Source organism: Elephas maximus, chromosome 4, assembly GCF_024166365.1.
Source record: "Elephas maximus indicus isolate mEleMax1 chromosome 4, mEleMax1 primary haplotype, whole genome shotgun sequence".
Classification (NCBI taxonomy): Eukaryota; Metazoa; Chordata; class Mammalia; order Proboscidea; family Elephantidae; genus Elephas; species Elephas maximus.
Genome location: NC_064822.1, coordinates 189934588 through 189953272, shown reverse-complemented (window position 1 = coordinate 189953272; position 18685 = coordinate 189934588). Strand labels below are relative to the sequence as shown.

Sequence of the window (18685 nt, the reverse complement as noted above, 5' to 3'; positions counted from 1 at the left end):
ACCCTTGTATTTAAACAGAACCATTTTTCTATTCTTTATATTTTTGAAAACCATATAGTTCCTAATTTCCTTTTTAGATCCTGTTTCTAGACCATCTTTAAAATCCCACATTTCAATTGATAACCTCCCAAGCCACCGTTTTAAAATAGAAGTCTTTGCATCAGGGGCGGTAAAGAAACCGCAGATTGCTACTTGGGAAGACGGCTGTCCTCCTGACAGAATCCTTCCCTGGGTTTGAGGTTCTAAAATGTAAAGCGTATACTTGAGGGAAAAATGAAGCTTGAAAAATCATACCGGTTTACAAGCCCTGGTCAAAGTGATAATGTTTGTTATTGAAAGTACTCCCTTGGATTAACTCACGCCTGTTCTCAGGAGTGTTAAAGTGTAAGCTGCAAGCGGCCATGAGATAACTCTAGAAGTTGCAGCACTCACTCATAGGGAAAAAAATTTTTTTTTTCGTTAATTTATAGCATGTACATTTTTCTCCCTTGGTGCCACTTTACATAACGTAAAATATAGTCACTTTTTCGTATCTGTATTTACAGGGAAGTGGGAAAATTGCAAAAAGAAGTTGTGAAAATTCAAACTTCTCTGGAACAGAAACGATTGGAGAAGCATAACATGCTGCTTGATTGCAAAGTTCAAGACATCGAGATAGTTCTTCTGCTGGGATCACTGGATGACATCATTGAAGTGGAGGTATTACAGCCATTGGTGTAGACACAGTGCAGTGTGCGGCACGTAACGTAGTGCTCCTTGACTGTTTGGTGAAATCCCAGCCCTGGAGGTTCTTCCTCTTGTTCTGTAGCCATCTGGGGTGGAGAAGACGTCTTCTAGGAAGAAAAAAAAAAAAAATTTTTTTTTTTTTTTGATCAGCATTCCACAGATCTGGTTAAGTTGTCTTTTTAGCGTCATAGGATGGACTAGAGCGTCTTACCTCCATTGTAGTAATGCCTGAGAGAAATCAGAGAATAAATGCTGTTGGAGTTATGAACACTGAGGGGTGTTAGGTAGCCACAGTGAACTGCAGGCCTGTCAAAGTCGCCTGCTGGCCTCAGCAGTTGCCCTGCAGTCTTGGAACCATGTTCGAGATGTGGTTGCCGGGACAGGTTTTGCTCTGCACCTTCACTAAAGGCCCCTGGGTCTCCACAGGGGGTGAGGGTGCAGGGGAAGGTAAGAACGGGTACTCAACAAGGCACTGTGGTGGGCATTTCTGCTTCCCTCTTTCTTTTCCAATCACCTGTTACTACACAGGACTCTTCAGGGTGGTTATAAATATAAGCCCTTGGTCTGTCCCTCATGTTAGGAAAGATGGGAACGTGAGTTCAGAACGCACATCCCACTGTGAGAACCGTCCAGAGGATGGTGAACACAGGTACTTGCTTTGCCTCTCCAGTCATCTTTGAGTTCATCCTGCGTACACGAGTGAGTCTTTTCTCTCTGGTCTCCCTTCCACATCCCTCTTCCTCTTCCTCAGACCCTGGACACTCAGAAATCCGTACCATTCCATCCAGCTTCCACGCCAGAAGAGACCTTACCCAAAAACCAAAACCCACTGCCATAGAGTTGATTCCAACTCATAGCGACCGGAGACCTTAGGCCCTCTGTAATCTCCATAAAGAAGCACCTATAAAAGAGGCTTCTCTGTCGCTAATGTTGGCCACTTCTTATGGCAGAATTCGGGTGTGGCACTATGCTCCAGAAGTCTTTGTCTCCTTCCTCTCCTTAGCAAAGCTCATATTTCAGACAGGAGGTAAGAAAAGGAGAAAACCTGTCCTGACCACAGGTGACATAAACCAACTCAGAGGCTTTAAGGGGGAAAAAAGTGGGACAGAGAGGCAGGGATGAAATGGAGATGGGCTGCGGCGTGGCTTACCCAGGAACTGACCAGGCTGGAGCTCTCCTTGCTCAGCAGATAGTGGCTCTTTTCTCTTACATTAGCTTTTCCCATAAGGCTGCAGCTGTGACCTGTGGCTTTGACCAGTGGGGAAAGAGACCTTCCTCTGCCCTCTTGTTAGAGCAGTCCTGAGGAAGAGCTCCGTGGCTCATTCTGGGACATGTGTCTACTCCTCTGGTGAGGAGAGAAGGGAGGAGGCATCTCTTACCAGGGGATGTAGGTGGGAACACAAAAGCAGTACTCACTGTAATTCAGAAAGAACAGAAAGTCTGTGGAGAAGTCACGGCGGTTTTAGAAGTGTGCTGTGGAATAAGGTGGGGGAGGAAGCAGTTCTGACGACGTGCGGGTGGGCGTCCATCCTCGCATGTCCTGTCGTGGATGTGAAATGACTGACTTCTCTGTCAGCAGGAAAGACTGCATCGTGGGGGGTGTTTCAAAGCAGGCGTTAGGACTTAAGCTGGATTTTCTGTTCCACGTGGTGCTGATCAGGCCACGCTGAAGTAACCGCATTCACTTTTTAAAGCTTGATGCTTTTTAAGAGAATAGTGTCCAGGATAGTGACGAAAATCCAGCCCATGTCACACCGGGAGGGGAAGGTGAGGGGATACGATCACGCTTTTCAAATAGACGAAGTCCCGTCTTACAGGGCACACTTGTTCTCTGCTCCAAAGGGGACCGCTGGATTTGGCAGGTGGAGGCCCAGAGTCAGAGTTGTTCTGCTGGGGAACAGCTTTCTCCTGGAAAGGTGGAGGCCCTCGGGTGGTGGGCTCCCTGATGGGAATTTGGTGCCACTTCTCCTGTGCCCTGTAATGGTGATGCTGCACATATAAAAAAAGAGCCATAAAACCCCAAATGGACAAAGCATTCACTATGACTCGCCGCTCTCCAGAAGACAGAACACGGGGTGGAAGCACTTGTCTTACGACTGTGAGGTAAAACCTGAGATTGCCCTTCCGCTGAGGTGTTCAGACAGAGGGTAAGCTACCTGCACCCGCCAGGGTTCATGTGGAAGATTCGCGCGTTGTGAGGGAGACAGTCGTAGACGGCTGGCTCCCAAGTCCTGCCGTGCGCGTGAAGCATCTGGGGGTCTTGTTGCCCAAGAGCCTGCATTTCTCACAACTCCCAGGTGGGGCCGCTGTTGCCGGCCCACTGACCACACTGAGTAGCAAGGCACCAGATGACTCACCGGGAAGGTGAACATAAAATAGGTTGTTGAATCACAGACTGTGAGGTTCAGGCTCCAGTGGTACGTTTTGTATTCAAGTTCAGCTTCTCTGTGACCTGTTTTGGAAACCCTGGTGGCGTAGTGGTTAAGTGCTATGGCTGCTAACCAAAGGGTTGGCAGTGCGAATCCGCCAGGCGCTCCTTGGAAACTCTATGGGGTGGTTCTACTCTGTCCGACTGTGAGTCGGAATTGACTCGACGGCACTGGGTTTGTTTTTTTTTTTGTTTTTGGTGACCTGTTTTAATAGATACTCATTGAATAAAATGTAAACTTAACTCTGGAAGTGATTTCATTCAAGTTTGTTTCAGCCGAGAATATCGGGAGGGGAGTAAGTGTGACAAAGGTTTTCTTTTTTCAGTTCTTTTAATTTGTGAGTCTTGGATTTTGGTATCAGCATTACAACCTGAGTGAAGAATGAATGCCCATTGATTTGTTCCCTCCTTTATTCGGAGAGTAATATATTGAAATGGAAATATATATGGTCGATCATTGCCTTACCCGTTGCCATCAAGGCAATTTACCAATTCATAGCCACCCTAGAGGACAGAGTAGAACTGCCCCATACAGTTTCAGGGAGCGGCTGGTGGATTTGAACTGCCAATCTTTTGGTTAGCAGCCATAGCTCTTAACCACTGTTCCACCAGGGCTACATCATTGCATTAAGCACTGAGAATACAGCAGTGAACATGACCACTCAAAGTCTCTTCCCTCACATTCTAGTGGGGGCATGGCAAGTGGACAGACAAAATGATAAACAAGTAAAATATGAAGTGTTAGGTGGTGATGTGCGCTAAAGAGAAAATGGAGCAAGGGAGGGACTAGAGTACTGGTGTAGGGGGGTTTGCGTGCTCGGGTGGAGAGGCCTGAGGTGGCCGCACAGAGGATGACGGTGAGTGGAAGAGGCACAAGGGGAAGCGGTGTGCATGTCTAGGGGAAGGCTGTGCAGGCAGAGGGCAGTGCGGTGGACCTGGGCCTGCTGTGTCCAGCAGAGTGCGGTGGACCTGGGCCTGCTGTGTCCAAGCAGAGTGTCGTGGCTGTGGGCCTTCTGTGTCCAGCAGAGTGCGGTGGACCTGGGCCTGCTGTGTCCAGCAGAGTGCGGTGGACCTGGGCCTGCTGTGTCCAGCTGAGTGCGGTGGACCTGGGTCTGCTATGTCCAAGCAGAGTGCATGGCCATGGGCCTTCTGTGTCCAGCAGAGTACAGTGGACCTGGGCCTGCTGTGTCCAGCAGAGTGCCGTGGCTGTGGGCCTGCTGTATCCAGCAGAGTGCGATATACATGTCCAAGCAGCCAGTGTGGCCAGAGCAGAGTGGGCACAGGAAACTGCCACAGAATGAAGTTAGAGAGGCGACAGGGCCAGAGTGATGGGCAGGTCCCCGTGGCCTCACGGGCCACTGTGAGGATTTTAGCTTTTAACCTGAGCAAGGTAGCAAGCAACTGGAGGGTCTGGGGCTGATGGATGAGTAGTGATCGCCATTTCAGATAACAAGGAAAGGGCTTCATTTATTTTTCAGTTGGGAGCTGAAGCCGAAAGTACCCAGGCAACCATCGACATATATGAAAAAGAAGAAGCCATTGAAGTAGACTACAGCTCTCTGAGAGAGGATTTGAAGGTACTGGAAAGACTTCCATTGCGTATGAATAACTCACAGTAATGCCGAATATTTAAATACTAAATACTGCAAAATAATTTTTACACAGTAGAGTGTAAGTAAAAAAGAAAAATAGATTTCCTAATGATTTTTGAAGAAATAGCAGAGTAGATTACTTCTGTTGTTGATGTGTAGATCAGGATTTCTCACTCTGTGTTCTGCAGAACATTAGTCCCGTGAAATGTCTCTCCAAAGAAGTTTCTGTGGCAAGCTAATTTTGAAAATCTCTATTCCCTTCTTGGGACGTCACAATGAGTGTTAAAGGCTTTGAGAAGTCCTGCAGTAAACAGAAGCAGCCAACACCTTCCAGCTTCCTGAATTTCCCATCAGTCCCACACTTCATGGCCTTGGTAGCAGGGGGTGTCCCAAAGCCCTAGCTGATGGTGTAACAGAGCCTTCAAAGCCACAGGCACAGCCCTAGATACCCAGCCCATGGACGGCTCTGGCTCCGGTTCTGTATAATTCCTGTAGCCGTACATTTCTTTGTATGTCGGCTTCTGTTACGGACTGAGTTATGTCTCGCAAAAATATGTGTTGTAAATCCTAACGTCTATGCCTGTGGTTATAATTCCATTTGAGAATGGGCTGTCTTTGTTATGTTAATGAGGTAGGATTAGTATGGGGTATTTTTTATATCTTGAGTCGATCTCATTTGAGATATAAGAAATTAAACAAGAGAGCAGAGGAGAGATGGGGTAAGACAGATGCCAAAACAGAGATCTCCAAGGGACCAGGCAACAGAAGCTGAAGAGACAAGGAACTTCCTCCAGAGCCTCCCCCAGAGCCAGCCCTCTGAGTGAGGACGTCTAGCCTCCTAAATTGTGAGAAAATTAATTTCTGTGTTAAAGCCACCCACACCAAAGAAACCAAACCCGTTGCTGTCAAGGTGATTCTGACTTATAGCAACCCTATAGGACACCCACTTGTGGTAAAACTGTTACAGCAGCACTGGGATAACTAAGATGGCTCCCTCCTGAGGCCAGTTCTCTCCTGAGGGGAAAATGTCCGTGGTCATTCTTGGCTGCCCAGTTGCACAGTCACAACCTTCAGAGGTAGAGAGAGGCTATCCTTTGCAGTGATACTGTTTTTAAGATCAAAGAAAGGTTTTCCCACATAAAGCACCAGCAGTTGTCCCCTTATCATAAACTCACTGCCAGTGAGTCGAGTCCGCCTCGTCGAGTCTGCCTCGTAGCAGCTGTATACGACAGAGTAGAACTGCCTCATAGAGTTTCCAAGGCTGTAAATCTTTACTGAAGCAGAGTGCCACATCTTTCTCCTAGGGAGCTGTTGGTAGGTTCAAACCGCTGACGTTTTAGTTATCAGCTGACCGCTTTAAACACTGAGTCACCAGGGCTCCTTCCCCTCATCATAGTGGCCAGAATTGGGTCACAAGTCCATCACTGGTAGGAGGTGGGGGGTGGACTTAGCCTTAGAGCAGGAAGGCCCACCCACTAGGGTACAGGGGATGCCTGAAGAAGAAACACATCTACCTGGTCAGAAACCTGGGCTCTGCTGTGAAGAAGAAATGGCGCGTAGATGCCACATCTTTTCATTTCATGTGTCGTTAATATATTTTGCTAAGTTTGTTGGGCTCTTTGATTTCATTTGTAGTGTCTTTTGGGAATCAGAAAGCAGCTCTACTTTGGTCTCCTTTCTTGGCTTTTCTGTAATCTTAGTGGATTCTGTGTTCACTTTTGTGTTTAGAAAGCTCTGCCCCACCTCATTACTGAATAAATATTTATCAACAGTTTCTTCCTGTTCTTTTATGGGTATTTTTTTGTGTGTGTTTCCTTGAAATTTATTTCACCATATGGTATGATATATCCGGGTGGCTAAGTGGTTAAGAGCTCAGTGCAGTTCAAATCCACCAGCTGCTCCTTGGAAGCCCTGTGGGGCAGTTCTACTCCGTCCTATAGAGTCGCTATAACTCAGAGTAGACTAGACAGCAACGGGGTTTTTTTTTTAAATATGGTATAATATACTAAAATATATCATACAAAAATATGGTATGGCCCCACACATCTGTCAGTTTGTGTTATTGTGGTGGATTGTGTGTTGTGATGCTGGAAGCTATGCCACCAGTATTTCAAATACCAGCAGGGTCACCCGTGGTAGACAGGTTTCAGCTAAGCTTCCAGACTAAGAAGGACCTGGCAGTCTATGTCTGAAACAATTAGCCAGTGAAAACCTTATAAAAAGCAGTGGAACATAGTCTGATATAGTGCTGAAAGATGAGCCTCTCAGATGGGAAGGCACTCAAAATACGACTGGGGAAGAGCTGCCTCCTCAAAGTAGAGTCAACCTTAATGACGTGGATGGAGTCTAGCTTTCGAGACCTTCATTTGCTGATGTGGCATGACTCAAAATGAGAAGAACAGCTGCAAACATCCATTAATAATAGGAAGATGGAATGAAGTATGAACTAGGAAAATTGGAAACCATCAAAAATGAAATGGAACGCATAAACATCAATATTCTAGGCATTAGTGAGCTGAAATGCACTGGTATTGGCCATTTTGAATCAGTCAGTCATATGGTCTACTATGTTGGAAGTGACCCTTGAAGAGGAATGGTGTTGCATTCATCGTCAAAAAGAACATTTCAAGATCTATCCCGAAGTACAACACTGTCAGTGATAGGATAATATCCATACACCTACAAGGAAGACCAGTTAATACAGCTATTATTCAAATTTACACACCAACCACTAAGGCTAAAGATGAGGAAATTGAAGATTTTTACCAACTTTTGCCATCTGAAATTGATCAAACATGCAATCAGGATGCATTGATAATTACTGGTGATTGGAATATAAAAATTGGAAACAAAGAAGGATTGGTAGTTGGAAAATATGGCCTTGGTGATAGAAACAACACCAGAGATCACATGATAGAATTTGGGAAGACCAACAACTGCTTCATTGCAAATACCTTTTTTCGCCAGCATGAACAGTGATGGTACACGTGGACCTCACCAGAAGGAATAACAGGAATCAAACTGACTACATCTGTGGAGACAATGGAAAAGCTCAGTATCATCAGTCAGAACAAGGCCAGGGGCCAACTGCAGAACAGACCATCAATTGCTCATATGCAAGTTGAAGTTGAAGCTGAAGAAAATTAGAACAAGTCCATGAGAGCTAAAGTACAACCTTGAGTATACACCACCTGAATTTAGAGATTATCTCAAGAATAGATTGACATATTGAACACTAATGACTAAAGACCAGACGAGTTGTGGAAGGACATCATACATGAAGAAAGGAAGAGGTCATAAAAAAAGACAGGAAAGAAAGAAAAGACCAAAACGGATGTCAGAAGAGACTCTGAAACTTGCTCTTGAACATCAAGTAGCTAAAGCAAAAGGAAGAAATGATGACGTAAAAGAGCTGAACAGAAGTTTTCAAAGGATGGCTCAAGAAGACAAAACGAAGTATTATAATGACATGTGCAAAGCCCTAGAATAAGAAAGCCAAAAGGGAAGAACATGCTCAGCATTTCTCAAGCTGAAAGAACTAAAGAAAAAATTCAAGCCTCGAGTTGCAGTATTGAAGGATTCTGTGGGGAAAATGTTGAACGACACAGGAAGCATCAAAAGAAGATGGAAGGAATACACAGTCACATACCAAAATGAACTGGTCGACATTCAACCATTTCAGGAGGTAGCATACAATCAAGAACTGATGGTACTGAAGGAAGAAGTCCAAGCTGCACTGAAGGCATTGGTGAAAAACAAGGCTCCAGGAATTGCCGGAATGCTAATTGAGAGGTTTCAACAAACAGATGCAGCACTGGAGGTGCTCACTCATCTATGCTAAGAAATTTGGAAACAGCTACCTGGCCAACTGACTCGAAGAGATCCATATTTATGCCTATTCTCAAGAAAGGTGATTCAACAGAATGTGGAAATTATCAAACAATATCATTAATATCACATGCAAGTAAAATTTTGGTGAACATCATTCAAAAGCAGTTGCAGCAGTCCATCGACAGGGAACTGTCAGAAATTCAGGCCAGATTCAGAATAGGATGTGGAATGAGGGATATCATTGCTGATGTCAGATGGATCCTGGCTGAAAGCAGAGAATACCAGAAGGATGTTTACCTGTGTTTTATTGACTATGCAAAGGCATTCGACTGTGTGGATCATAACAAATTATGGATACCATTGCGAAGAATGGGAATTCCAGAACACTTAATTGTGCTTATAAGGAACCTGTACATAGATCAAGAGCCAGTTGTTCGGACAGAACAAGGGGTTACTGCGTGGTTTAAAGTCAAGAAAGTTGTGTGTCGGGATTGTATTGTATCCTTTCACCATACTTATTCAATCTCTGTGCTGAGCAAAAAATTCGAGAAGCTGGACCGTATGAAGAACACAGTATCAGCGTTGGAGGAAGACTTGTTAACAACCTTCAATATGCAGATGACACAGCGTTGCTTGCTGAGAGTGAAGAAGACTTGAAGCGCCTACTGATGAAGACGAAAGACTACAACCTTCAGTATGGATTGCACCTCAACATAAAAGAAAAATCCTCACAGCTGGACCAATAACCAGCATCATGACAGAGAAAATACTGAAGTTGTAAAGAATTTCATTTTACTCGTTTCCATAATTAACGCCCATGAAAGCAGCAGTCAAGAAATCAAATGACATATTGCATTAGGCAAACCTGCTACAAAAGGCCTCTTTAAAGTGTTAAAAAGCAGAGATGTCACTTTAAGGACTAAGGCACGACTGACCCAAGCCATGGCGTTTGCAACTGACTCACATGCATGCGAAAGCTGGACAATGAATAAGGAAGACCAAACAAGAATTGATGCCTTTGAATTATGGTGTTGGCAAAGAATGTTGAATATACCATGGACTGCCAGAAGAACGAACAAGTCTGTCTTGGAAGAAGTACAGCCAGAATGCTCCTAAGAGGCAAAGATGGCGATACTGTGTCTCATTTATTTTGGACGTGTTATCAGGAAGGACCAGTCCCTGGAGAAGGACATCATGCTTGGTAGAGGGTCGGTGAAAAAGAGGAAGGCCCTCGACAAGATGGGTTGACACAGTGGCTGCAACAATGGGCTCAAGCATAGCAATGATTGTAAGGATGGTGCAGGACCGGGCAGTGTTTCTTTTTGTTGCACGTAGAGTCGCTATGAGTCAGAACTGACTTGACAGCACCTAACACCAACAACATATGGTATGAGGTAAGGATCTACTTTTCAAAAGGTAGCCAGGTTAGCCAGTTGACCCACCAACATTTAATCAAGTAATCTTTCTGTTTCTAGTGAATTGAAATGTCACCTTTATCATATATTATTAACCCACTCTGGAAGGTCAGCAAAGTTTTCCTGGAGGGACACCCCTGAGGCGCTTTTTCCCTTCCCTCTTACTTGAGTTAGTCCTGCTCACCTTTCAGGTCTCAGCCAAAGTGTTACGTCCCCCACTGGGCTGTACCTTCTGCTCTGCCCACAGGACCCGTGCTTGTACGTTAGAGGGCTCGTCACTCTGGCATAAATCCAGGTGACATGTTGACTCCATGCGAGCTCTGCAGGGGCAAGGACTGAATATTTTTCATCATTGAATCCTTAGTGTCTCATACATAGCAGGTGAGTGATAGATATTCTCAATGAGTGAATACATGAAGGTGATTATGAATGGTGGTTGTTTAGCAGATGAAGAAATAAGGAGGGGAAGCATGTTCCCACAGAGCAGTGTGTACAGCGCTCGAGTCCTGAAAGAACGTCAAAGACCCCGAGAGAGCTGCCAGGACCCAGTGGCAGTGAGGCCAGGCAGGCCACCGGGGCCGTGCACATGCCTGGCCTTAGTGCTCGGGACTCCAGGGTGTGCCAGTGACTGCTGTTCCTACCCTGACAGGCTCTACAGACAGATAAAGAAGTTGAGGCCCAGCTCACACTGTTGCTGCAGCAAGTAGCATCCCAGGAAGATATTTTATTGAAGACGGCTGCTCCCAACCTAAGAGCCCTGGAGAAGTTGAAGACAGTCAGAGACAAGTTTCAGGAGTCCGCAGACGGTGAAACTGCGCTTTAGTTGTTACGCTCGCGAGATTGGAGCTGTGGGTGTGGGGCGTTTGGGTTTCTCTAGCCCTTTCCACCAGCCCCCCTGGACCGCACCTTTGTTTTTATCATCTACACTCTCCTCTCTCATCTTAGTGTGTGCTTTTATTACCGAACCACTGTTTCCTTTCTGAAAAGTGTTCAGCTTTCATTTAAAAACAGAGTTATTGGTTATTTTAGAACAGATAATACTTATGTACTTTTTCAAACCAGAATAATAGGCGTATCGAATACTCTGTCAGAACTTGTCACTCATTTAGAAGTTGGCCCTGCTTGAAAAGGCTCACCAATTGTAAGGGCCATGTTTTTGGAATTAATTATAGTTGAGGTGTTTTGAAGGTAGGTTTACTCCAGACAACCAATCTTAAAATCCAATTTTAAAAATATTTTATGCTTTAAAGTTTAAATAAGAGAAGCCCTTTGGTAGTTGTTACAGTAAAGTAAGAACCCTGATTCTCTCTCAGCTTTTGAGGCCAGCAGAAAGGAAGCCAGAATCTGTAGGCAAGAGTTTGAACAGGTGAAAAAAAGGAGATACGATCTTTTCAGCCAGTGTTTTGAGCACGTGTCGATCTCAATTGATCAAATCTACAAGAAGCTCTGCAGAAGCGACAGCGCCCAAGTATGTATCCTTCACCCCCAAATACTAGTGGGAACGTCATGTTACCGTTGGTGGCTGTTCTCTGGTGGGAAACGAGTAACAGCCAGCACGTTATGTGAGTGACTCACTAAAGGGCAAAGTCGGTTCCTGAAGATGGGCCGTCAGAATGGCCTGTGTTCTAGATCCCACTCACCACCACCGGCTTGGATAAGCCGCATAGCCTCTCTGGCCCATTTCTTCATCTGAAAAATGCGCGAGCTAGATCATTTGGTTTCCAAGTGCTCTTCGGTTCTGAAATTCTCTTGTCTGGTACTACTATGATTTTATGACACTGTTCATGACATCTGTGGTAAAGGTAGAGGATGCTGGCAAGATGGCTGATCTGGGTAGGTGGAGTAACAAGGGGGAGGAGAGAACAAAAGTCAGGACTCAGACCAGGTATGTCCCTCTGTCTGAATGGCCTCTTTGCTGTAAGCTCTCTGCCCTTCCTTTATCAGTACCCGTGGTAATACTTGAGGAATTGAATGTGGACTGAAGACAAAGATGGGGTTCTTCCAGACCTGTTTTCATGCCTTTCTCATGTGTTTTTTTTATGACTGAAATAAACCCATTAACCCCTCGAGGGCAGAGTTCATCAGTGTATCTACAGCACTGGGCCCAGAACAGGTGTTCCTTAAGAGTTAGTTGTGTGGACCAGTGAGTGAGTTGAATGGAGGCTACTGGTTAAGACTTGCGGCATGTGCTGCTGATATTCAGATGGCAGTCTGGTGGGAAGGTCTGGGTATGGTAGAATGTTCTCCCTCTAGATCCACCTGTGTAGCCTGGTTGTCCGTGATGACATGTAGAGTTAAAGTCATTATTTTCAAGCATTGGTATTTTTCACCAAAATTAAGAAAAACCTAACCAATAGAGTATTTCACAATTAAGCTGTCACAATCCCGAATTGCAGTTTCCTGGCTGCTTTTCTGATGTTGCTAAATAAGTAACATGTGTTTCAGGCATTTCTTAGCCCAGAGAACCCTGAAGAACCTTACTTGGAGGGGATCAGCTATAACTGTGTGGCCCCAGGCAAACGGTTTATGCCGATGGACAACCTGTCAGGGGGAGAAAAGTGCGTGGCGGCGCTGGCACTCCTGTTCGCTGTGCATAGGTGAGCTCGCAGCAGGCGCCAATGCTGCATCAGGGCAGAAACCAGTGGACCTCCCCACAGAAGATCTGTTAACCACTTGCCATTAGTAATACTTAGCAAATGTGATACAAAACGGTTTTCTTATGCCAGACAATTCAGGGCATGTTTTAGGCCTACAGCAATTTAGACAGCAAGCCTAAGATGGAGTTCAGGCTTTGACAGATTTTTGCTCCATTTCTGGTATCAGTAGCTACTAAAATTCCAGCTTTATAGAAAAGCACGTGTCTGTCAGTTTGTCATACTTTGGGGGCTTGCGTGTTGCTGTGATACTGGAAGCTATGCCACCAGTATTCAGGTTTCAGCTGAGCTTTCAGACTAAGACAGACTAGGAGGAAGGACCTGGCAGTCTGCTTCTGAAAAGAATTGACCAGGTCCCCAGGTACCACCAATGACTGTTCTGACAGGGAACACAACAGAGAATCCCTGATGGAGCAGGAGAAAAGTGGGATACAGACCTCAAATTCTAGTAAATAGACCAGACTTAATGGTTTGACTGAGACTGGAGGGACCCCAGAGGTCATGGCCCCTGGACTCTCTGTTAGCCCAAAACTAAAGCCATTCTGAAAGCCAGCTCTTCAAAGATTAGACTGGACTATAAGACATAAAAAGATATTGGTGAGGAGTGTGCTTCTTAGCTTAAGTAGACACATGAGACTATGTGGGCAGCCCCTGTCTGGAGGCAAGATGAGAAGGCAGAGGGGGACAGGCGCTGGTTGAACACTGGAAATACAGGGTGAAGAGAAGGCGTATGCTGTCTCATTGTAGGGAGAACAACTAGGGTCACATAAGAATATGTGTATAAGTTTTTATATGAGAAACTGATTTGAATTGTAAACTTTCACTTAAAGCACAATAAAAAAAATTTTTTTTTAATGTTGTAAAATAAAGGGAAAAAAAAAGCATTATCCAGTGAAAACCTTATGAATAGCAGCGGAACATTGTCTGATACAGTGCCAGAAGATGAGCCCCCCAGGTTGAAAGGCACTCAAAAGACACCGGGAAGAGCTGCCTCCTCAAAGTAGAGCCGACCTTAATGACTTCGATGGAGTTAAGCTTTCGGGACCTTCATTTGCTGATGTGGCACAACTCAAAATGAGAAGAAACAGTGACAAACATCCACTGATAATCGTAATGTGGGATGTATAAAGTATGAATCTAGGAAAATTGGAAATGGTCAAAAATGAAATGGAATGCATAAACATTGACATCCTAGGCATTAGTGAGCTGAAATGGGCTGATGTTGGCCATTTTGAATCAGATAAATCATATGGTTTTCTATGCCAGGAATGATAATTTGAAGAGGAATAGCGTTGCATTCATGGTTAAAAAGAACGTTTCAAGATCTATCCTGAAGTACAGCGCCATCAGTGGTAGGATAGTATCTATACGCCTATAAGGAAGACCAGTTAATGTGACTATTACTCAAATTTACCCACCAACTACTAAGGCCAAAGATGAAGAAATTGAAGATTTTTACCAGCTTCTGCAGTCTGAAATTGATCAAACATGCCATCAGGATGTATTGATAATTACTGGTGATTGGAATGCGAAAGCTGGAAACAAAGAAGGATCGGTAGTTGGAAAATATGTCCTTGGTGATAGAAACGATGCCAGAGATCACATGATAGAATTTTGCAAGACCAGCGACTTCCTCACTGCAAACACCTTTTTTCACCAACATAAACGGCGACTATGGACCTCACCAGATGGAACACACAGAAACCAAATTGACTACATCTGTGGAAAGGGACAATGGAAAAGCTCAGTATCATCAGTCAGAACAAGGCCAGGGGCCGACTGTGGAACAGACCAACAATTGCTCATATGCAAGTTCAAAAACTGACGAAAATTAAAAGTCCACAAGAGCCAAAGTATGATTTTGAGTATATCCCACCTGAATTTAGAGACCATCTCAGGAACAGGTTTGATGCGTTGAACACTAATAATGGAAGACCAGACGAGTTGTGGAATGACATCAAAGACATCATACATGAAGAAAGCAAGAGATCATTGAAAAGACAGGAATGAAAGAAGGACCAAAATTGATGTCAGAGGAGACTCTGAAACTTGCTCTTGAACCTCCGGTAGCTAAAGCGAAAGGAAGAAATGATGAATTAAAGGAACTGAACAGAAGATTTCAAAGGGCAGCTCGAGAAAACAAAGTGAAGTATTATAATGACATGTGCAAAGAGCTGGCGGTAGAAAAACCAAAAGGGAAGAACACGCTCGGCGTTTCTCCAGCTGAAAGAACTTTAAGAAAAAAATGAAGCCTTGAGTTGCAATAGTGAAGGCATCTATGGGGAAAATATTAAATGACGCAGGAAGCATCAAAAGAAGATAGAAGGAATACACGAGTCATTATACCAAAAAGAATTGGTCAATGTTCAACCATTTCAAGAGGTAGCATATGATCAGGAACTAATGGTACTGAAGGAAGAAGTCCAAGTTGCACTGATGCACTGGCAAAAAACAAGGCTCCAGGAATTGATAGAGTATCAGTTGAGATGTTTCAACAAAGGGATGCAGCACTGGAAGTGCTCGCTCTTCTATGCCAAGAAATTTGGAAGACGGCTACCTGGCCAACCAACGTAAAGAGATCCATATTTGTGCCCATTCCAATTAAAGGTAATCCAACAGAATGGTGGGATTATCAAACAATATCATTAATATCACACACAAGTAAAATTTTGCTGAAGATCATTGAAAAGCAGCTGTAGCAGTATATTGATAGGAAACTGCCAGAAATTCAGGCCAGTTTCAAAAGAGGATGTTGAGCCAGGAATATCACTGCTGATGTCAGATGGATCTTGGCCAAAAGCAGAAACTACCAGAAAGATGTTTTATTCCCTATGCTATGGCTTTCAACTGTGTGGATCATAAAAAATTATGGATAACATTGCGAAGAATGGGAATTCCAGAACACTTCATTGTGCTCATGAGGAACCTGTACATAGATCAAGAGGCTGTGGTTCAAACAGAACAAGGGGATACTTTGTGGTTTAAAGTCAGGAAAGGTGTACGTCAAGGTTGTATCCTTTCACCATACCTATTCAGTCTGTATGCTGAGCAGATGAAGCTGGACTATATGAAGAAGAACGGGGCATCAGGATTGGAGGAAGACTCATTAACAGCCTGTGTTATGCAGATGACACAACCTTGGTTGCTGAAAGTGAAGAGGACTTGAAGCCCTTACTGATGAAGATCAAAGACCACAGCCTTCAGTATGGATTACACCTCAACATAAAACAAAAATCCTCACAACTGGACCAATAAACAACATCATGAAAAATGGGGAAAAGATTGAAGTTGTCAAGGATTTCATTTTACTTGGATCCATAATCAACAGCCATGGAAGCAGCAGTCAAGAAATCAAGAGACTAATTGCATTGGGCAAATCTGCTGCAAAGGACCTCTTTAAAGTGTTGAAAAGCAAAGATGTCACCTTGAAGACTAAGGTGCTCCTGACCTAAGCCATGGTGTTTTCAGTTGCATCATATGCACAAGAAAGGTGGACAATGAATAAGGAAGACAGAAGAACTGACACCTTTGAATTGTGGATTTGGCAAAGAATATTGAAAATACCATGGACTGCTAAAAGAACCAACCAATTTTTCTTGGAAGAAGTACAACCAGAATGCTCCTTAGAAGCAAGGATGGTGAGACTGCGTCTTACATACTTTGGACATGTTGTCAGGAGGGCTCAGTCCCTGGAGAAGGACATCATGCTTGGCAAAGTAGAGGGTCAGACAGAAAGAGGAAGACCCTCAATGGGATGGATTGACACAGTGGCTGCAGCAATGGGTTCAAGTATAACGATGATTGAGGATGGCTCAGGACTGGGCAGTGTTTTGTTCTGTTGTGCATAGGGTCACTATGAGTCAGAACCAGCTCGATGGCACCTAACAACAGTTCTCCACTATAGAAAACACTAGGAAGTGACAAGCTCTCTAGAGAAAACAATAAAGCAGGAACTGGGGGTGGAGGGAGGCAGGGAAGGGCTTCCAGTGTGACAGAGAACCCAGGGACGCCTGTTGGAGAAGGTGCCATTTGAGCAAAGATTTGAATGACTTCCAGGGAGCAGGTCACGTGGAGAGCTGAAGGAAGAATGTTCTAGGCCTGAGGAATAGCCAGTGCAAAGGCCCCACAGCAGGAGTGAGCCTGGCCTCGGGGAGGACAGACCCTGTAGGCAGGGCAGGCACCAGGCTGGCAAGCTGTTATAGCACGGTGAGAGGTGATGGTGCTTGGATCCGGGTGACAGCGGAAGGTCGAGCAGACACAGTATGCTGACAGACAGGTGTGGGTGTGAAAAACGAGCCAGGGTGACTCCGGGGGGGTTGGCCTAATCACCTAGAGTGGTAAGAGCTGCCATTAACTGAGATGAAGAAACCCATAGGAGGGAAAAAGGTTTGGAGGGGCAAGTGAGGGGTATGGTCTTAGATGAGTTTGAAATGTTGACTAGACACCAAATGGGATTGTTGAATGAGCAGCTGGACACATGAGGTGAGAGGTGGGGAGAGAGGGCAGATGTGGATAGAAGCATGGACGCCATCAGTACACAGATGGTACTCAAAACCCAAGAGCAGCTGAGATCACCAAGGCAGCCAGTTAGATAGGAGAGCATGTGAGCTGCAGAGGGGCCCTGGAAGGAGCAGTGGGTAAGGCGGGGAGAGGAGGCGGGTGACCCAGAAGTCAAGCGTTTCCCAGGGGGAGAGGGCGGTGCCCGACCTCAGTGGTCCACGCCTGGGTCCATGCGAGAGGGCTGAAGACAGAGCTGTGGATTTAGCAGCATAGAGGCCATTGCTGACTAGTCAGAAGCCCCCAAAAGCAGGTGTCTGCTGTAGTCTGAATACTGCTAACCCTCCTCCAGGCCTTTTGTAAACAAATACAACGTTGTAACTTACTGGACTGTCATTTTTTCCTAGCTTTCGGCCCGCCCCCTTCTTTGTTTTAGATGAAGTGGATGCAGCCCTGGACAATACCAACATCGGCAAAGTAAGTTTCTTTCTGCTTTTGACTTTGATTAGCATGTACACAATTCAAGGCTTACGCTCGGTCAGAAGGCAGTTCACCTGGAGCAAACAGGACTGCAGGAAAAGCAATGGTAACTGGTGCAAAACCAGAGTAGTTTTAAAACCCGAGTTAAACATGTAGAAATAGGACGATTCAGGTGGTTAGGGGACCCTGGGTGACACAGGGAGCTGGTGAAGGTTGCCGCACTGCCAGCCTCAGCGCACCCCTGCCCACATCCAGACGTCCACAGCCAGAGGGTCTGTAGCAGCAGGCCGCAGCACACAGGTTCATATGGTCTCATCGGTCAAGTTAGTTGTTAGGTAAAGTCCAAAAACAGCATCTCTAAATAAAATGCCAAAGGATTAAAAGTTCAAAACTCTGCTCTCCCCCCACCCCTCCCAATTTTATTTATCAAAATATATCCAGTCACTTAAACTGTAACTGTGTATGATCCTGTTTCCAGTATCTAGGACAAGGAGGAACTAAGGCAACAGTTTAAGTCTAGAGTTAAATTTTAAAGGTCTGCATGGATGACAAGACCACACTGAAGAGAGAGGCTCTCAGCCCTTGGGTTTTGACTGTCACTAAACTGAATTTCTGACATGAAAGAGGGTTACTGGGTCGGCCATGGAAACATGAACAAAGGGAGGAGGCAATGCTGGCCGTACCCCCCGCTGCCAGGGAGGGAGTGCTCTAGCTGCAGATTCTCGGGGTCACGACCCACTGCCAGGCCTTCCATCTGGAGATGAACCGGACTCTCCTGGCTGATTCCAGGCCCAGCCATCTTCCAGAAATAACTGGGCTCTGCATCTCTAGCTGCTCACAGGCAGGCTGCTCCGGACACGCTGACGGATATGTTTCTCGTTACTAACTTGTAAATTGGCTTTCTGGTCTAGACCTCAGTCTTGGGAGCTGGGTTCATGAGTTCACCCTGAGAGATGTACTCACTCCTGGGGTGCCGCCCCCTGCAGACCTGGGCCTCCAAAGCTGGCCTCTCACGTTTCCTGCTCTGCTGAGTCTCATGTGAAATGCCTGGGAGTTGGGTTT

The 18685-nt window shown here is 45.2% G+C and overlaps 1 protein-coding gene across 2 annotated transcripts in view; it reads left to right on the top strand.

Annotated features, from left to right (window-relative positions):
* Positions 1 to 18685, top strand: part of SMC1B (structural maintenance of chromosomes 1B) — a 68893-nt gene that overhangs the window by 46949 nt on the left and 3259 nt on the right. Inside the window, exons 18-23 of one of the 2 annotated variants that reach the window (XM_049884640.1) lie at positions 546 to 699; positions 4633 to 4731; positions 10642 to 10798; positions 11306 to 11460; positions 12438 to 12589; positions 17551 to 17620. In XM_049884640.1, the coding sequence (XP_049740597.1) occupies positions 546 to 699; positions 4633 to 4731; positions 10642 to 10798; positions 11306 to 11460; positions 12438 to 12589; positions 17551 to 17620 (787 nt within the window). Of the gene's footprint in view, positions 1 to 545; positions 700 to 4632; positions 4732 to 10641; positions 10799 to 11305; positions 11461 to 12437; positions 12590 to 17550; positions 17621 to 18685 lie in introns of those variants that run through there. The other variant, XM_049884639.1, reaches the window with a different exon arrangement.